The sequence below is a fragment of the Vulpes vulpes genome, chromosome 3, assembly GCF_048418805.1.
Source record: "Vulpes vulpes isolate BD-2025 chromosome 3, VulVul3, whole genome shotgun sequence".
Lineage (NCBI taxonomy): Eukaryota > Metazoa > Chordata > Mammalia > Carnivora > Canidae > Vulpes > Vulpes vulpes.
Genome location: NC_132782.1, coordinates 92,761,563 through 92,781,062, shown reverse-complemented (window position 1 = coordinate 92,781,062; position 19,500 = coordinate 92,761,563). Strand labels below are relative to the sequence as shown.

Genomic DNA, 19,500 nt, shown 5'->3' with positions numbered 1-19,500 from the left:
TACGTCTTCTTTCTCTCCCCTTCTGGAAACAGCCACTTAGTCCCTGGGCCAATTCTTTCGGCTTAAAGGGGTGGGTACAGGTTGTAGACCTGACCAATCCAAGTACCCCAGGCCTCTGGTTTCAGACTGAGCCAATGAAGTCACTTTAGGACTTTGCTGGCATTCTTGCTGTTGAGGCTGCTGCTAAGATGTAGGCTTAGAGCTGCCAGGAGCCTATGTGTGAGGTGAACCTTCTGAAAATGTTTGAAGCCAAAGCAAAGGGAAGTAGAGGCCAAAAACCTGATGAATTCCTTTAAAGTTTTGGATCCAGTCATGCTCAAAGTCCTTAAAATCATTGAAATTTTTAGTTACACAGCCCAATACTCTTTAAACACAAGTAACACTATCACTGCCCACCAAGAATCCTTAATACACACCTTAGACAGAAAGGGTGAGTCCTAGAGTCTGTTAGAATAACCAACAGTTTATTAAAAGCTTGCTGTGGGGCTCTGTGCCAACCCCGTAGCTGGGAGGGGCTCCCATGACTGCCCCCAGGCCTGAGAGCAGCCCCTTCCAAGGTCCTTCCCTTGTTCCCCTGCCCCAGCTCTGATCTCAATTAAAAAAAAAAAAAAAGGTAAAGGACAAGACGGCACAGGACGTCAGACAGCAACGGGGGTGGGGAATGGAGAGACCAGGCGACCAGGCACCCTGACCCCAAGACCCCATCCTAATCCTTCTTTCCTAGGAAGGCCTTTTCTTTCTGTTCTCCCCACCCCAGACCTGCTCTGCCACACCCCAGGTCTGGGGGTGCCTGGCATCCCCAGTCCACGGCCCCATTACAGGGGGTAGTATATTTCTCTGAATATAATATATCTAGACCCACCCTTCCCCTCCCCCAGGGGACCAGATGAATATTTGACACGCACATCTCCCTCCTTTCCCGAGGCTGTGATGGAGAGAGACCCTGGCACCATGGTGGGGAGGCAGGGGCTCCTGGTCAGCCTTGAGGCACCTATACCCAAGCTGGCCCTGGGCCACTGGCCAGCCCAAGAAGCTCATGAGATGAGGAGGTCTGAGGGGAGCTGGAGCCAACATCCTGTTCCCCACCCTCGGGTGGGCCTCAAGCTTACAGCCCTCCAGGATCAGGCTCCACCCACCCCTGCCCCTGCCCCCATTCATCTGCTCATCCACCCTACACTTCAGGAATAGAAGTGGGAGGAACCATTGAGGATGTGGGAAGCAACACTGGTGCTCCGGCTCAGAGGCCCAGGCACTGCAGCGGCAGGTGGGCCCACGTTATCACTACCACTGCCCCCCGATGCTGCCCGCCGGAGGGGCTGAGGGCTATTTCTTAGCAGCAGTAGGGCTCCACCACGGGGTGTCCCACTCTGTGTGGGGGGCCCCAGCCAGTTTGGGGGACCTGGAGGAGCCAGCAGAGAGGGCTGACGCCAGGCTGGGGGAGGCATGCCCGGAGGAGGAGGGCCATGGCTCCAATGTGCCCCTGATCGGGGAACAGGACGGGAAGGCCAGGCAGGGGCAGGGGGTGGAGCAGGATAGCCCTGGGCAGCAGCCTCGGCTGGGATGCCCCCCAGAGCCATACTGGAGAAGCCCAGCCTCATGCTCTCAGCATCGAAAGCCTCGATCTCACGGGCCTGCCGCTCGAGCAAACTCCGGATTCGCTCGGAGCGCCCTGTCTGCAAGGCCAGCAGCTCCTCTTCCACCTGGGACACCCAGAAGAGAAGTTAGCATGTCCAGGGCAAGAAGTGGGGAGCCTGCCCTCCCCAGTGCATCCCAGCGTCAGAACCCCCTTACCCGCTGCTCTAGCAGTGCCCGCCTCAGAGCCACCCTCTGTTCCAGCTCCCGCAGCTCCCGCTCATGCTGACTCTCTGTGCGGATCTTGATCTTGCTCTGGTAGGCATTGAGCAGCTCCAGCTCCTGTTGAAGCTGCTGCCGAAGAGCCTGGAATTCCGCCTCCTGGGTCTCATCAAGCCGCAGCTGGCAAATAGGAAGAACTAATTTTAGGGGCCTCCTCCCCCATCCCCACAATCCTCCCCTGCCCCAGGTAGGCCTGGGCCCTAAGGTTTCAAGAAGCAGCCAGTCTCAACATCTATCAAAATGAAAGGTCGTCATACCCTGTGACACAGCAATTACACTTCCAGGAATTTATCCCCCAGGTATACTTGCACATGTGCTCGAAGGTGTTCACTGAAGCGTTGTAATAGCAAAATACTGGAAACAACCTAAATGTCCACCAATAAGGGATGGGTTAAATAAATTATGGTACATCCATACCATGGAAAATTTTACGCTGTTTCAAAAATGAGACAGGTGTACTGACATGGAAAGATGTCCAAGAAATATTAGGTGGAAAAAGAACAGTATGTATAATACAAATCTATTTCTGTTCAAAATTTTATGTAATTTTCCAAATGGACATAGAATGAAAATCTAAAATATAATTACCAAGTTACCTCTGAGAGGTCGGATTGGGTGAGAGAATGGCAACAAATAGGGGCACTTTGACTTTTTACACTATATGTATTTTTTAGTTGGCCCATTCCAGTGTTGTAGTGTGATCACTCTCAGAGCATCAATCTTCAAAATCCTCCAGAAGTCTGAGTAAATTGGCCTGAGGGCCACAATCATTCTGATTTGCTCTCTGTTAACACATTAAACTAACTCAGGCCCAGGAAAATATTATAGCCACTTTCTATGGTGGTTCTTGGTAGTCAGGCTGGCTTTGTCAAGACCTTAAGAAAATACTTCAGAGACAATAAAACCATGGCAGAGAATACTAACAGTGGGAGAGTATCCAAGATTCCCCCAAGAATAAGAGCCCCATCTTTGCCCACACTACCCCATTCCCACTCTCCGTAAGTAAGCCAGGCATACAGATGCCAACCTCCACCATGCTCCCTCCCAGGACCCCAGGCCTCACCGCCTGCGAGCTGAGCATCTCTGAGATGGACTGGTCGTACTGCTCAGCTAGGATCGCCAGCTTGCGGGTCTGCTCTTCCTTGAGCCGCTTAAGGAGGCTCTTGTGCTGAGCTTTTGGCGTGGTCTCCAGCAAGTGTGCCCGCAGGGCCTTGTACTGCCGAGTCTGGATCTTACACGTCTCCTGGAACTGCTTCTTGATCTGCAGCTCCTTAGACTATGCAGTGGACGGACCAAGGGGAGATGGGGGCAAGGGAGAGGAGGAGCAGGAGGAACAACCAGGGAGAGGGGGAGAAGAGAGAGAGAGAAGAGGAGACAGAAGCAGAGACAGGGAGAGGGAGAGAAACAGAAAACATGTTAGACAGAGGGGGCGGGGGGAGCTGTATACAGACAGACATGGAGAGATGGGATTGTGTTGAGAGAGATCAGGAAGATTCTCAATGGGCGAGAGATACAGGGTAAACAAGACAGGTTCCAAGAGCATGTTCAAAGTTGGGTAGACAACTCACAAGAAACAGCAGGAGAGTTCATGGACAGGGAACTGAAAATCTTTAGGGTACTGAGTGCACATGAGCAGCTCTGACCATGCAAAGAGGGAGTAAATACAACCCAGAGACAGAGCCAAGTGAGCAAAGAATGTGCATGGGACTGAGAAAACCGAGTCACACAACACACCCATGGAAGAGAGCAACACAGCTAAGGAAAGACAGAGGAAGTCCCAGGTTCAGCACCTCGGGGTGGGAGGGAGGGAAGGAGGATAAGCTCTGAGCAGAGAAGTGGATAAGGGGTAGCCCCATCTTGGGTCACGTCAGGGAAAGGGGCAAAGGAAGTGGCCGGAAAGGGCCTGACAAGTTCAATGGGCCAGCAGCTGCTACCCTGACCAGATCTCCACCTTCCAGCCCGGCCCCTCATGTACTCAGCTCCCACTCCAGGCCCACAACCACTCCCATTTCCATGGTCCCCCAAAACTCACCACCCCCTACAGTGGAGGGTTTGCAGTCCCATCCCAAGCCCTCTAGGGTAAAACCTAATGCCAGGAGAGAAATTCAGCTCCCAGACAGAAGGGAACCACATAGGGAATGGGTTGGGAGAAAAAGCAGGGTATGAGGGCAAAAGGACCCAGAACCTAAGGACTCTCTGGAAATAATCCACCAATCAAGGAATTCTGGGACCAATAAGTTCTGTGGAAGCTCAACAGGGGCTGAGACCTCCCAGCTGGTGGTGGTCATGGCGCAATGAAGCTATGAAGGCAGAGAGGATGAGGCTGAGGAGTGAAAGGGATTAAGATAACGTAGATGGGGGTGAAGAGGTCATGGAACTGGGGGCCAAGGGTCCAGATTGGGGGCATACCCGGGAGGCTAGGCGGCAGGACAAAGCAGACAGAGGCAGCCTGGGCCAAAGGTACAGTTCCGCTCAGATATTTTATTTATGTTTGTCTTTTTTTTTTTTTTTTTTTGGTGGGGGAAAGGGGACAGGTTGGAAGGGAGACAGAAAAACAAAATCAAAGAGAGAAAAAAAAAAAAACATGACTTCCCACCCACGGCCACCCCTGGCCCCAGGCCTGAGTTGATGAGGGTGAGGATGAGCACACACACAGCGGGAGAACAGCAATAATTTAGGGTGGGAGAGGAGTGTCAGGAGAACACAAAGTGTAACTTCTGGACTCCATGATGGAGGAGGCTGCCTGTCTAGAGGTCCAAATGACTAGGGTATGGTGGTGAAGTATACTAAGGAAGGAGGGGTGAGAGGGAGGAGAGGATTGGGACTGGAGAAACCTTACTGAGTAGTGGGAGATAAAGTGCTCAATGCTCTAGATTCAGGCTGAGGAGGAGCTAGAGTTGGTTACCTCCAGGGAGGCAGGGCCCGGGACTGGCGGGTTCGGGATCGCCGCCCAGCTAGAGTTTCAGGTGCTGGCTGGCGAGAGGCAGGGGGTCCTAGCCGGCGCTGGCTGCGTGGCAGCAGCCGGGGGATACGGCTGGGCCTTTCACCCCGGAGCAGGCCCCAGCTGGCCAGTGTGTGGATGGCCCATGGGGGTAAGTGGGAGGCTAAACCCTGGCTGGCCCGTGCCAGGCGCCAGTTCCAGCCCTTGCACAAGGTCCAAAACCTCGACAACAGGACTAGTGGGTGACGGGCAGTGCGGGGATTACCCCGCCGGGGCCCAGGGATAGGCAGACGGCTGCGGAAACCATCCTTATTGGTTTTGGGGTAGAGTGCAAACAGGCCCCGGTCCCCCACAGCCCCACAGCCCTGTAGGGCACGAAAGGCCATGGGTGACAGGCGCAGCAGGGCCCGCAACCAGAGTCGAGAGATACCCCGGCGCATCCGGGGGCCCTGCTCCCGCACCCAATTGCCCCCAGCTGCGAGAGCTGCCAGAGGAAGAGCCAGGCCTGGCCAGGCTAGTAGCCAGGCGGCCCCAAGGCCCAGAGGAACTCCCATAAGGCCACGTCGCCAACTCAGACCCAGGACAGCCCCCAGTGCAGTGCCCTGGGCCAGGAGTAGGAACAGACTTGGGGGCAGGTGCAGAGCTGTACAAAGAAGTAGATAGGAGGCCCCCAGGCCCACCAGCCCCACCTCAAGGGCCAGCAGTGCTGCCTGCAGGCCACCCCCACCCTGGGCTGCCAGCAGTGGGAGCAGCAGCAGAAGTAGTAGGGGCAGGAGGCCAGAGGAGGATCCTACTGCAAAGGAAAGGCCGGCCAAGAGACCATGGGACAGAAGTCCAGGGAGCTGGCTAGCAGGGCCGTGCCTTAGATGTGTTGGAGGGGGCTCAGGGGGGATGTCTGGTGAGGGACAGCCATCTCCAGGATCCCTTGGGGTCCTAATCGGAGCACCCTCTTCCTCTTCCTCCTCCTCCTCAGGGACTGGGGTCAATGCTGGGCCTGGGATCCAGCCAAGCTCAAATTCCTCATCCAGGAGGCTGCCATCCTCCTTTCCCCATAACCTCCACTCCTCGGCTGCCTCCTGGCCTACAATGCTCCTCTCCTGGGGTGCCGGGGATGGGACTCTAAGTTCTTCTATCTCCCCCTCAGGCAGACCCCATACTTCCTCATCAACCAAGCTCCTATGTTTTTGTGGACTGGGACTAGGGGTTCCTGATTCTTCCCCCAATATCCTCTGTTCCTCTGGCTCCAAGGTGGCCCCTTCCTTTCCCAGAATCCTTCTCTCTGGAACTGCTTCCTCCTCCTCTCCCAGAATTCTTTGGTTCAGGACTGCCTCCTGGCCAGATGAGCAAGGCTGCTCTTCTCTAGGGGTGCCTGTGCTGGGTGGTCCCAGAGCCCCAGGAATGGGGAGCGGGAGGCCCGGGGAACGCTGGCCTGCACGTACTTTGAGGCTCTTGGGCTGCTGGCGAACCTGGGCCGCGTGCTTCTGCCGCAACTCTTGCTCACGCCGCTTGTTGTACTCCAGCTGGTTGCCCAGCTCCGTCTGGTGCTGCAGGCGGGTGAGCTCCGCCCGTGTGCGCTGGACGGCCTGGAGCTGCCGTAGCTCTAGCTCCCGCGTGGCCTCATGCTGCCGTAGCAGCAATGCACACTCCAAGTCCTTCTGGGTCTGCTTCTTGTTCAAATCCTGAGGCAGAAGGGAGGCAGGGCCCCGAGTCTGGTCAGGAAGCCTTGTTGGTGTCAAGAGAACCCCAGGACTCCTTGGCAGAGGGAGCCGAGTGGTTTAAGGGAGTCCAGCTTCTGGCTGGCCTGGGAACATAAGCCTAGGGAGCTATAGCAGGGTCTGACAGACACAAGGAAATAAGGGGTGTGGAAGAGAAGCCAAGCCATAACACGAAAGAGGGCAAAGGGGGATAGAGCGGCTTACTTCCCGCAGCAGGTCCTGGTCCAGGCTGTGACGAGCCAGCAGCATCTTGCGCTTATACTGGCGACACTGAAGCTCAAAGTACTGGCGCTGCCTCCGTAGCAGCCCTGCCTCCTCCTCTGCCTGGCACTGCTGGAGCTGCTCCTTCTGCCGCAGAAGCCATTCAGCCTTCTCCCGCTTGGGTGTGCTGGGGTTCTCCTGAAGTTCCTGGGCAAGGCAGTGGGAAGGGCAGGGAGTCAGGGCGCCTCACCCACCAGGCCCTACCCACTGCTGCAGCCCCATCCCACCTCTTTTAGCTGCTCCTTCCGAAGTTTGTAGGTTCGCTTCTGTGCCTCAAGGAGGGCGGCCAGCTCCTTCTTCTGCTGCCCAAGGATATGCTGCTGGAACTTACGCTCCTCAGCCTGGGCAGCTCGAGCCTCCTTCTCACCAATGGCCTGATGCCGACGGGACAGTTTTTCTGCCTCAGCCCCAAAGCCAGCCCGCTGGGCTTCAAGCTCCCGCTGCAGCCTTGCACTGTGCTCCTCACGTTCACCCCTCAGCCTCGACTCCAAGGCCAGCAGCTGTTTCTGATGCTGTCGTCGCATCCGCTTATAGCCGCTCAGCTGCTCTCGTAGCGCTGAGTCCTGCTCATGCTCTTGGATCTGGCGGCTGACCTGGAACAGGAGAGAGGATGAGAAGTGGGACTCAGCCCTGCCCCATTTCATTAGCACACACGATTGTCATACTCTATCGGAGAACATGTGTTTCAGACTCATGGGTTGATTTATTTTTTTAAAAAGATTTTTATTTATTTATTCATGACACACACACACAGAGGCAGAGAGAGAAGCAGGCTCTATGCAGAGAGCCCAACGTGGGACTCGATCCCAGGTCTCCAGGATCACACCCTGGGCTGAAAGCGGCGCTAAACCACTGAGCCACCCCGGCTGCCCAGACTCATGGGTTTAATTCGCATTTGCTGCTTTCCTCTCATGTGGCCCCTCTGAGTCTGCCACCTCCCCGGGATGATGGAGATACAGTCTACTTCACAGATTGGTGAGACCCGCACAGGGCCCAGCACAAAAGTGGAAACAATTCAAATTAGTTCAAAATCAGACATACCTGGGCCCAACTCCCAGCTCGGTCACTTACTAACCATATGACCTCAAGCAAATTCACAACACGAACCCTCAGTTCCCTCATCTGCTAAATGGGGCAATAATACCTTTTTGTAGGAAGCTGTGGAGATTAAATGTGATATAGATGTAATAGTATTTAAAACACTCTGACCTAACAAGTATTGGCTTCCTCTCCTTTTAGCAAACACTAAGGACTCATTCATTACATAGAGGATATGGAGCTGGGCCATGAGATGTTGGGATTATCAAGAACACTGGGCCTGGATGTCCCCATCTGAGGTTTGGAACTCAGGCCCCATTGTCAAATGGGCATTAATTCCAACTAGTCCAGGTGGCTAAGTCCCTGGAAGTCACAGACCTTTTTGCACAGCACCACAAAGCACTAAGCATCACAGGATCTAAAGAGCTGTCCTAGCACAATAGTCAACCATAAGTATTAGCCTTAAGAACATATTAGACCAACCAACAGCCTCTAAGAAAATAGATGTTGATGCTTGCAGCTAAGCAAATACATAATCTAAGTGTTTATTAGAAGTATAGATGAAAAACTATGTTTTATGAAAAGCCTATCCATCTTTTCCTGGAAATGGAGAAAAACATCACAACTTGATTTTAGGAGGAACAAGGTCCTGCTTAATTTGAGAACCACCAAAGGTGCCTTGAACAAGCAGCACGTCTGAGTCATAACTGCCTCATATCTCTCAAATGGGTATGTATCCTCTCTTTCCAGAGGAGCCAGAAGGCTGAGATATAGATATGGGTATGGGCCTGAGAGCTAATCAATGGTAGGGGGCAGACACTGGCCACCATTACTTGCCTTCCAGGGATAGAAAATCCAGCACACCTATCATCATGCCATTTAGAAACATCACAGCACAGGGATGTGAAGCACCTGGCTGGCCAGGAGCCTCGGAAAGGCATCCCAGAACATGCTACTTAAGCATGTATGAAATGGAGTGAGAGTTTACACCAAACTAGGAATACCCACATTGGGCAATATGACCAAAACAGTCTGTTGGGAGAAGAGAGTGGGAAGGATTGAGGAGAGAAAATGGTGAGAGACAGCAACAGAAAGTGAAGGTGGAATCTCAATCCAGTGCCACAGGGGGTGGGGGTGGGGGATCATCTCAGGAGTTTAGGGTATCCAGGCTCAGGGAAAATGGCTGCACTTACCAGGGAGGCAGTACGGATGGTGGCAAAGTGGTCCCGGTTGCGGCAGTAGGCCCGGCGGCGGGCAGAAGATGTGGTAGAGGTGGGAGCTGGGGCTGCTGGAGGCTGCAGAGGGCCTGGGGTCATCTCTGGCTGGTAGGGGTCATCATACAGGTTGTCAGAACCCTAGAGGAAGGGAAGGTGAAAGGAATGCCCAAGGTTCAGAAGTCACTGGGCCCAAAGGGAGTTCCCTGGAGACCCAACCAGACCTAGAGGAGGAGCAATCACTCTTGGGAGGGAGAGCTGGGGGTCAGCCTCATCACTGTCAGGCCTACTGAGGGTGAGATACATACCGGCAGTCGGTGGATGATGGAACTATGGGAAGTGACCGTGTGCTCCCCCTCCTGCATCATGGCCATCTCTCGGGCTTCGGGCCCTTCCTCTTCTTCCTCTTCCTCTTCTTCCTCCTCTTCCTCCTCCTCATTGTCTGAGGCATCTGCTAGGCTGTTGACTGAACTGCTTTGGCTGGAGGCGCTGATGGACATGCTGGGCACTGAGTGGCTACTCTCTAGACTGGTCAGTGTCCCAGCTCGGTGCATGTAGGGCTCAGCCTCCTGTGGACAGGGTGCAGGCTGTTGGGCAGGGAAGGACAAGGGGTGTGTATTTGGAGGTAGCACAGGGAGACAGAGGGTAGGAAGAGGGATAGGGAAGGTGAGCCAAACAGTTGCTAGGAGGCAAGAACAACAGTGGTATAAAAGGGTGGCATGCTAAGCTGGGTCACCTCCTCTTCCTCTGGGGCCTCAGCACCAGGGCCATTGGGTGCCTCTTGGAACAGTATTTTCTTCATCTTTCGGTACTGCAGGTTGTCTAGCTCTCGCACAGCATCCTTGGTCCTCTGGATTAGGTCCATGATGACTGTGGGTGGCCGTTCCCGGAGCACAAAGCGGTGCTGAGGGGAGAGAATGCTGAGGCCTGCTGCCAAGCACCTCACCTCTGCATGTCCCATGGACCCTGGAGTTCCCTCTACCCTGAGATACTTCCCTGGGGCCCATGCCCACTAGGAGCTAATGCTAGTTTTGTCCTAACCCTTGCTCCCACATTAACTTTCACCACCCAATTACTACTCCCCAGCCAGGCTCCTGTTCCTCCAGGCACAGTTGACAGACAAGAACAGTCAAGAGATCTGGATTGTAGTCCAGGTCCTCCATCAAAGTGCTGTGTGCTCCTGGACACGTCATGAGGTCTCTCAGGACCTCATAAAGTATCCCACAATTATAAAACAAAGAGATCAAATTAGACTGTCTACATCAGTTCCCAACTCATTTGGCTCCCATGGATCTGTGAAGGGAATGCAGGCCCCTCTACTCTCCCCTTTGAGAACTCAAAACACACCTAAGGGAAATCATACATTTACCCATGACAAGGCTACACAGGCTTTTGGCTTGAATTACATCAGATCAGTGTGGTAACCCTGGTTATCGCACGCAGACCAGAAGCTCTGGCTGGCAATTATATACATCTTTGATTAATAAAAGATGGGAAAACAAATGATTACTTAATAAATAAATAAAGGCAGTCTAGTAGACAAAATCTTTCAAAACACAGGGAGTCCACTGGGCACTGGGAAGGGGGGTGGGAATTCATAAATGAAGTTATTGGTGGAGAAAGAATTGGGAATCACTAATTTCACTGAGGGGTTTTTGTGGTTCTAACAGGCAACAATTCTAGGAGAATACTAGGCCAGAGAGCCCTTACCTTCAGAAGAACCTCTGAGGTTGGTCTATCTTGAGGGATTTTCTGAAGACAGGAGTCAACAAAATTCCGGAAGTACTCAGACCTAGAAGTCATGGGAGGAAAAGGGAGGAGTGGGGAGGGTATGAGCCAGACACCCTTACCCTATATAGCCTAACCCCTGGGCCCAGGAATCCCAGTTCTCACCAGTGTCCTGACTGGAGCACGGGGGACTCGTTCTGTGCAATGTGGTATAAGGCACTCATCGCATTCATGTTAAACAGCGGTGGTTTCCGTTCCGCTACAGAAAAAAGTCAATAGGGAGAAGGTGAGAAGGGGAAGGTGGGCAGAGGAGGCTGGAATGGAAATCAAGATTTGGGTCCACATTCCAGCTCCCTGACTTCCTCATTGCAAGACTCTGACCAGTATTCATAATCTCAATTAATTCCCTCTATAAAATATAATACCCATCCTTTCCCTGGCACACGGTAGACCAGGGATCAAAGAAAACAACATATGCATGAGCACCTAAGAAGGCAGAAGAAAGCATATTCATCAGCCCACCTAACATTTATTAGGTGCCAAAAAAGATAAAAAAACTTGCTAAGTATTATGGGGAAGGTAAAGAAAAACAAGAGACCAGGCCCTGTCCTCAAGAAACTTCCAGTCTAACAGGGAAGATTACACACATCTGAACAAGTTTATCAGGTTTCCTCTATAAGGAGACAGAAAAATGGCTGGAAGCTGGCTGTGCCTGCTGGGTCTTCCAGCTGGTACATGTGTAGGGGATTAGGGCAGATCTTCTGGAAAAAGGGATATTGGAGCTAGGCCTCAGATTGGAAGTTACAAACTAGAAGCTCCCTGTGGCCCAGACAAATGCCTTGTGTTGTTTATGTTTTTTGGCCTAAACAGTGATTTTTAAATTCAATTCCAACCTAACAAATTAATAATAATCTAAATTTCCAGTTTCTCCTAAAAAATTAGATCTGGTGAAAAGGAGCCAACATTCCTGCATAATGATGGGCTAGAGCTAAGCAATAGCAATCTGCAGTTTGCCATAGCCTTCTCCATACTGTTTCTCTGATATGGATTATCAGCTGCCATTTATAATCAGGACTGATGGTTTCTTCAATAGTAGAGAAATAGTTCTCTGTGTTCACGTCTCTACCAAAAACTGGGAATAAAAAGAACAGCTCTCAATTTTTCTTATACCTGGCCTACTTCACATATTTGTGCCTGGCTGTGGCCACAAATGACAAATGAAGACATGTGGAGATGGAGGGAAAGGGTGTGCCCAAATCTTGGACTTTGGGCAAAAGACACAATACAAACCAACGCAAGAAAGTGGAAAAGTTCATGGCACACTCAAGGTGTGGTGCTCATGAAGGGGAGAGCCAACCTTTAGGAAGCAGAGCTTGGTAGGAGGAAGGGTTGGGATGGTGTCAGTCTTGAAGGCAGTGGGGAGCACTTATGGCTTTGAGGAAGGAAGCGAAGCAACAGCACCCAGCTAGGGCAGATCTCTCTGACATAAGAGAGTCTGGAGGAAAGAAGAAACTAGTGGGATAGGACAAATTACTGCAGGAAATTGTTGTTAAGAGGAGCTAAAGGCATCTCTTTCTTGGGCAACTATCTACCTGGCACTATGCTGAAGGCTTTACAAACATTATCTCACAAAAAGTTGTTTCAGTAGTGTAAGCTGGCAGACACGAGAACCTTGACAGGGCTCCAAGGCCTCATGAACTCATTTCAGCCTAACTCTCTGGCCTTCTCACTCACTGCTTTTTACATGTCATTACCTGCAATATTTCAAACAACTGAAGCTAGTATTAGCTCCCCATGCCTGCTTTTCCCTATAGTCTTCATACAGCTACTATTTGTCTTATGATTCTGCTTAGACCTCTCTGCTATAAGGAGATTGTCCTCAGCCCCTGAACTAGGTCAAGTCCCTTGTTTTATGGTTGTACTGTTCCTGTAACTTCTCCATTCGGCTTCTATCACACTGAGAGAAAACATGCCTATTTCCTCAACTAGAATGTAAGTTCCACAAGAGCAAGAACCTTGTTCACTGCTATAACCCCCCAAATCTCCTAGTATAGCATGGCACACAGTAGGCACTCAAAAAATATGTAGAACTAGAGTAGTGAACAGGAAGAGAAGAATGCTCCAAAATCTTCAGGTCTAAGAGCTGGTAGGATTTGACAGTTGCCTGAATTGTGGATCAAGGGCAGAGTCAAAATGGACAGGAAGCTTGAGGATGAGATGGTATAGACATGGTAAGAGAAAGAGAAATAAGAAAAAAGAGGAGGAAGTAACCTTACCCAGCTCGATGCAGGTTATCCCCAAGGACCAGACATCCACCTTGCCATCATACTGCCCCTCATCCATTGCCAGGATCACCTCCGGTGCCATCCTGGGAGAAAGGTCAGGAGAAAAAGGCTGATCATCCACCCACTCTGCCAACTCCTGCTCCCAACATCCTGGGCACTCTCTCCACTCACCCCTACTCACCAGTACGGGGTGCCCACAAAGGAGTTGGCAGGTGCCATGATAGATGCGGAGCCAAAATCCCCCAGCTTCACCAAGCCTGGCTCTGATAGCAAGATGTTTCCAGCCTTCACATCCCTGCCAGAGACAAAGCACAGGGATGAGGCATGCATCTGAGGAAGGGTGGACAGGGGCTTTAGCACCAAGTTTCCAAAAAGGTCATAGCCCAGCTGAATGAGGAATGATGTAGAGTGCACCCCCTCCCAGCCATCGTCAGTGCAGCTTGTACCTATGGATCATGTTGTGGGAGTGCAGATAAGCCAGGCCCTGAAGGGCCCCGTGGGTCACAGCTGCAATCTCCACCTCCTGAAGAGGCTTCTTGTGCACTGGGGAGCGAGGGAAAAACATCAAACTGAATGGAATCCAAGGGTAGGACTGGAACAAACTCCTGTGGTCCCTTCCCCTACAGTTTCTTTGCTCTTCTCCCTTCTCCCACTTGTTGGCCAGAACCACTTACCTTCTAGAAGGTCAGAAGCTGAGCCCAGGCAATACTCCATCACGAGCTAAGAAAGGGTGGAGGGTCAGAGATCAGCATATCTGGCCACTCCTTGCCCCATCTGCCTCGGGCAGGGAGCCAGAGAGCTTCTTTGCCTATCCTCCACTCAGGCACTGTCCCCCTGCCCCCCACCCCTGGAAGGCTGGTGGTGGTAAAGACAGAGGAAGGACAACTAAGAACATGAAGTAGTCATGGGAGAGTCCAGAGAGTCAGCACCACCTCTAAAAACAGCCCAAGACACCACCACTCCCCCATCTGAATCCCTTCAAAGCCCAATACTATCTCCATTTTGTCCAGCCCATATGGCCCTTTCCAACTTCTAACAGTTTATGCCACTTCAAACTAGCCTCTCCTTTTAGACAGCCATTGCTCTTCATGGGTTTGTCTGAGGACTCAAGAAGTTGGGGGAAACTTCCCTCTTTCCAAGGTCCCTATAATGACACGTGGAATAGGGCCTGCCTAAGAGACTGGACCAGGACAAGGATGGGGGCAGAGACCAGGTCAGTCAGGATGCTAGCTCACCCAAGCCGTGTGCTCCCTCAGGTAACAGCCCCGGTACTGAATGGTATTGGGGTGCCGGAGTTTCTGCAAGAACCGCACCTCCTTGATGATGTCCTGCCACTTCTAAAAGGAGGTCAGGGGAGGAGAGGCTTACTCAGCCTGAACATTGAGACTGGGGTCCCCCACCCTGCCCCCCACCAGTCTTGTCAAACCTGACACACCTCATTTGACTGCTTCCCACTGTAGGACATCTTCTTGATGGCCACCACCTCACTATTCCGGACATCTCGGGCCTAGAAGACCAGACCAGAAGGTGGTGAAGGCCCCTGGTGAGAACTGAGCAGCAGGAAGACTTGTTGGCCCAACAGGAGAGGGCAGGAAAGGCTGGTGTGGTACAGCAGTGTAGAGGGCTGTTTGGAGGTCCACAGCGTGAAGAATGCAGTGCCCATCCCTACCCCATTTTCCTAAGCCCCAACTCACAAAGTATACGGCTCCAAAACTGCCATGGCCAATTTCCCGGAGATCAGAGAAGAGCTTTTCAGGGTCATCCTTGAAGAAGAGCTCAGCCACATCAGGGTCCTTCAGGCTCCCGGCCCGGCCCCCAGCTGGCATGATGGCCCCTGGGGGCCCTGAGAGTGAGGTCTGACCTGCAGAATGAAAAGGGGGACCCTTAGAGCAAAGATGGGACTCTCAGAGAGAGAGGAAGGGGCCTCTCAAGTTTCTGCATTCTCCTCCCCTAGTTCCCTGATGAGGGGGAGGCACCGACAAGGAAGGGCAGGGGGGAGATCAGAACATCAAAGCTCCAAAAAAAATGAAGTTGCCCTGGCAACCAGAGCACGGGGGCCGGGTCCCTGGAGTCCCTAAAACTGCTAGGAAGACTGAGAGCTAAGCATCCTCACCACCCCCCAGCCCTCAGTAAGATCCATTTTGCTACAACCCTCACTTCTCCCAAGAATAAAAGATCCCGCCTCTCAGCCAGAACCCCAGATTCCCAAGTGTCCTGTCCCACAAGTCCCATACCCCAAATATTTCCAGGCACCTTCCTGTTCCCCTTGGCGTCAAGGCCCCCTCCTCCCTCAACCTCTCACACCCTGGAAGAGAGCAGGAAACAGCCAGGCCGGAGGCAGTGGAAATCCGGCCATTGTTAGAGAAGTGGGTACTGGCCCAGAAGGGCCAGAAGACTTGCTCTCAAAAAGGGCCTGGGACAGGGAGGAGACCTAGACCGGGATGGACAGGGATAGAAACTGTCTTTCAGGCCTCTCTGTGATCTGGGATGCCTTATTTGCCCAGTCCAATTGCATACGCCATCACGCACAGGTACAGAATATTTGCAGTGTACGAATAACATTTATTAAGCATGTACAGTAAGCACCTTACATGGATCTCTCTCATTCAATCCTTACCGCAACCTTATGAAGTATTACTATTACCCCATCTTGCAGATAAAGAAGTAGGCTCAGAAAAGTTAAGTGACTTGCCCTGGTCCTCTACTGCTATGCTTTTAGAACAGCCCTGTGAGTAGGGCTAGATAGTGATCACCATTTCACAGATGAGGTGACTGAGGCATAGAAAGAAAGCAGGATTTCTCTGTGGTAAGAGAATAGGATCTTCTCTCAAGTCTGGCCAGTGTGCTTATTATTATCTTAGCAGCTCACCTCAAGCTCATCAACCTCCTCCAAGAAGCCTCCCTTGACCTTTCCAGCCTTTGGGGAGAGCTCCTAGAGCACCCAGACCAAAACCCAGAGAAAGCTCCTGCAGTACAAGGAGTCAGGGACCCCGCCCCTACCCCCAGGGAATTCCAGGCCAGGCTCCAGGCTAAGCACTTGTTGGAATTTAGGCACAAAAGAGCCTTCAGCAGAGTCGGCCTCCCAGGGCAGAGTTCTAGTTCTTTTAAAGCACCTAACAATTTAGCATGTAATTATATTCTGTCGTGCATTGTTTCCTGTTGTGTTGTTAATTTTGTCTCCTTAGCTCAACTGGAAGTTGGAAGGCAAGAAGTAAGCCTGACTCTCCGGTGGGCCCCCAGGGTGCAGAGGGCTCAGAATAGCCTAGGAGATTGATTGATTGCCCTCAGCCAAGCCCTCAGCAGCTCCCAAGCTGCTCAAAAACAGGCCCCTCTCTCCATTCTCATGCCAGCCACCCTGCCAAGCACCCCTCACCCCACCATACACCCACACACAAAGGCAGGTGCTCACAACTTGTTAAAGCAATCTTCTTGACCTCTTTACCTGCACCCAGCCCAGAATGCCAACCCACGACCCCACGCCACATGTAAGAGATGCCAACAAAACATCACAAGAGGCCTCTTCTTCAAATAATGAACATTTGAGCAATTATCAAGGTCTGTGCTAAATCACAGCCACCTTCTAAAATGGACAATATCACCATTCACCAAAATGAATATCACCATTCTTCAGATGAGGAAACCCAAGTCTGTCTGTCCCTAAGCTACACTACCAGTACACCTCATCAGCAACATACAACAACAGGGTTTTGAGTAAGTTCCTTATACTTGGTCTTCTCTTTGGTAAAATGGATTATAGCATAGGGCAGTTTTGAGATGTTTTAAAGGAGATCTCATACCTAGGAGCACTATGCAGACACTTAGCATACGGTTTTTTATCCTTCCCTGCCTCCAGGGTCACCACAAAAGGATTTAATACTTTGGGGATCATCCTACCCCAGCAGCTTGGCTTTAACTGTGAAGAGACACCACGGCTATCATCTTGTCAAAAGAGCCCTCTCAGGAACCCAGGCCAAAGAAGGGAATCAGGGTAAAGATGAAGGTCACAGTAGAGAGAAAAATCCATGAGACAGAAGACAGGAACCAGAGCCTCCCATCAGGAAAAGCTTCTGAGTATAGCCCTCCTAAAAAGAAAGCTCTTCTCCCCCTCATTCTTAAATCTTACCCCAATTCATTCTCTTCTGGATCCCTGGCCAAGAAGAGATGTCAAGAGACAAGCATGGAGCAGGGGGGCAAAACTTGATCAAGAACCTGGGTTCCTGATTCTGTCATTGTGTGACCTTGGGGAACCTCTCTGGGCCTCAATATTCTCAACTGTAAAATGGGAAGACAGCAATAAAAGAGGCCCCCACAGGATGAATGGGGGGCTCACATGAGAGAACAAACGTAAAGCACTTTGTAAATGACAGATCACTTGACCAATGTATGAGATTACACCATCAGCAAGAGGTTGGAAGGTAACGATATAGCTGAGGAAAATATTGCCAGGCATTCCCGAACACAAATACACACACACACTTACTTCCTTGAAAGGACAAGAAATCACTCAGACCATTCCTAAAAAACAGTAAGTGGACCCACCACAGAGATCAAAGGCAAAGGAATCAACACCCCAAAGCATCCAGAGAAAGGTGTATAGTCAAGGAGAACAGGTAGCTGTGAGGGGCAAAGTGAACCTGGGAGAAGACCAGAAGAGTGCAAACCCATCTGATTAGCTCAAGCACTCTAGGGCGTGACCCCCATGACATCAAAGACCCTGTCACCTGAGGTCCCCCATCAGACAGATATAACGAAGGAAGAGGAACAAGGTGGCAGCAGAAGGCCAGAGGCTGACCACTAGCCCACTGGGCTTCATCCTGAGGAGAGGGCCTGCCCAGGCTCGGTTCCTCAAAAACGAGCACCCTTTCTCCTTAATGCTAGACACAGGGACCCGCGCCCCTGCACCCCGTGTCTCACCTGGTAGGGGTCACTATGGTGCCCCAGCGCTTCCGCCTCCTCCTGGGGTCCTCCAGCGGCTCTGCCAAGCAGGGAGAGGGGCAAGGAGACCTTTCCCCTTGCCACCTCTTCCTCGGCTTTCGCCCTTCCTGAGGGGCGGGCCCGGGAAGCCTCCCCTGGAGGGGAGGGGGTGACAACCTGATCTGACCTCGCGGTCCAGTCCTCCTCCTCCTCGAGGGCGACAATTGCTGAATCCCGGATTTCTGGTTGTGGGGTCTGAACCCCAGATATTTGAACGAAGGGAGGCTGAATTTGATATCTGAACGCGGGGGCCTGAACCCCGGATACTGGTGCACGCACGGGCCTGAACCCCAAATATTTGAAATCCTATGAAATAGAGCCCCAGGTTTAGAGAGGTTGGGACCCGGGTCCTGGATATGTGGAGTCTGAGGGGCTGATACCCGGATATTTGAGAAGCGAGGGGTCAAGCCCGGAAATTCGCGACCGAAGGGCCTGAGCCCCAGGTCTTCGGCCACCGACAGGGGGCCCACCCCGAGGACGTCCGGCCGCACGGCCCCTCTCACGCCGGGGTCCGAGGGTGACAGCCCTCACTCCCGCCCCGGCCTCCTCCCTTTTCCCTTCTCTCTCCTGAGGGCAGCTGAAAGATTGTAGCTAAGGGCGGTCCCCGCGCCTTCTCTCCCTGTCCGCTTCTCAGTCTCAGTCTCTCTCCGCACCACAGCCCCGATCTCGTCCCGGTCTCCCTCTCCCTCTTCCTCCCAATTCCAAGATGGAGACCGGGCGGGAGCGCGCAGGCGCGGTAAGGACGCCGGGCCAAAGGGGGCGGAACCCCCAATGAAATAGCCCCGCCCCCCTATCCTCACTGCCGGGGCCAGGGAGATGGGCAGCCACCGAGCCAGAGTGCGCGCGCGCTCCGCCACGCGGACCCTGGATGGGAGGAGGTGGACATAAGGGGTAGGCTTGGAGGGGGAGGAGCTCAGCACGCAGTCCGACAACTGGTGGTGGAGAGGACTGCAGCGCATGCGTTCGCCCCTCCTTAGCGCTGAGCCCGAGCTTGTTGCTAGGGGAAGCTTTGAGGGGGCGCCAGTGGAAGGAAAGAAGCAGCCGTGATCTGCGCCTGCGTATAGGTAGCAGTTGGGAGGAGCCAGGGAAGGAGACTTGCTGGGCGTGGAAAAGGCGGGAAAACGGACTCCTCTGGTTAGTAACCATACAGCCGGGACGTGGCCTCCCAAGTTCGAAGAATCTTTGCTGGGAAAACTCAATCCGTCAAACCCCTTCAGGAAGCAGGCCTCTCACAACTGCATGACCTAACCAAGGTCACACAGCATTTATGTCAAAGCATTCCCATGACCATACCCACCTGATTCTCTCTAGTTGAAACTAACTAGTTGAAACTATCGATTTTATTTCATAGAAGAAAACAAGACATAAAGTGGCAGTTCTATGATCAAAATCAGGTGTTTTCCAAAGGTTTTCAACTAACTAGTTGAAACTATCGATTTTATTTCATAGAAGAAAACAAGACATAAAGTGGCAGTTCTATGATCAAAATC

At 52.3% G+C, this 19,500-nt stretch overlaps 1 protein-coding gene across 4 annotated transcripts; it reads right to left on the bottom strand.

Moving 5' to 3' along the window:
* Nucleotides 1–443: 443 nt before the first annotated feature.
* TAOK2 (TAO kinase 2) lies at nucleotides 444–18,748 on the bottom strand. 4 transcript variants are annotated; one of them, XR_012000592.1, is made up of 19 exons: nucleotides 14,731–14,862; nucleotides 14,472–14,543; nucleotides 14,272–14,373; nucleotides 13,711–13,756; nucleotides 13,483–13,579; nucleotides 13,218–13,331; nucleotides 13,028–13,119; nucleotides 10,917–11,010; nucleotides 10,734–10,815; nucleotides 9,760–9,927; nucleotides 9,332–9,592; nucleotides 9,003–9,164; nucleotides 6,999–7,364; nucleotides 6,715–6,918; nucleotides 6,235–6,474; nucleotides 2,918–3,130; nucleotides 2,112–2,219; nucleotides 1,792–1,974; nucleotides 444–1,700 (listed from the first exon to the last, which is right to left on the bottom strand). XR_012000592.1 is itself a non-coding variant. In XM_026011112.2 (19 exons), exons 2-19 carry the CDS (start codon nucleotides 14,860–14,862, stop codon nucleotides 1,179–1,181), a joined length of 3,150 nt encoding a protein of 1,049 aa, XP_025866897.1. In that variant the 5' UTR covers nucleotides 14,863–14,897; nucleotides 17,951–18,748; the 3' UTR covers nucleotides 444–1,178. The 4 variants fall into 4 exon arrangements, 3 of the variants coding, with proteins under 3 accessions (XP_025866897.1, XP_025866896.1, XP_025866895.1); XM_026011112.2 differs by lacking the exon at nucleotides 2,112–2,219 and adding an exon at nucleotides 17,951–18,748 and having other exon boundaries at nucleotides 14,731–14,897; XM_026011111.2 differs by lacking the exon at nucleotides 2,112–2,219 and adding an exon at nucleotides 17,951–18,725 and having other exon boundaries at nucleotides 9,332–9,610; nucleotides 14,731–14,897.
* Nucleotides 18,749–19,500: the final 752 nt, after the last annotated feature.

What these genes read in the sequence shown, in the direction of transcription:
- TAOK2 (XM_026011110.2), bottom strand. Translation starts at nt 14,862, where the DNA reads ATGCCAGCTGGGGGCCGGGCCGGGAGCCTGAAGGACCCTGATGTGGCT. An exon ending in TTTGTGGGCACCCCGTACTG is followed by an intron (nt 13,120 to 13,217) that starts GTGAGTAGGGGT and finishes CCTTTCTCCCAG; the next exon opens with GATGGCACCGGAGGTGATCC. An exon ending in CCTCAGAGGTTCTTCTGAAG is followed by an intron (nt 9,928 to 10,733) that starts GTAAGGGCTCTC and finishes CTCTCCCCTCAG; the next exon opens with CACCGCTTTGTGCTCCGGGA.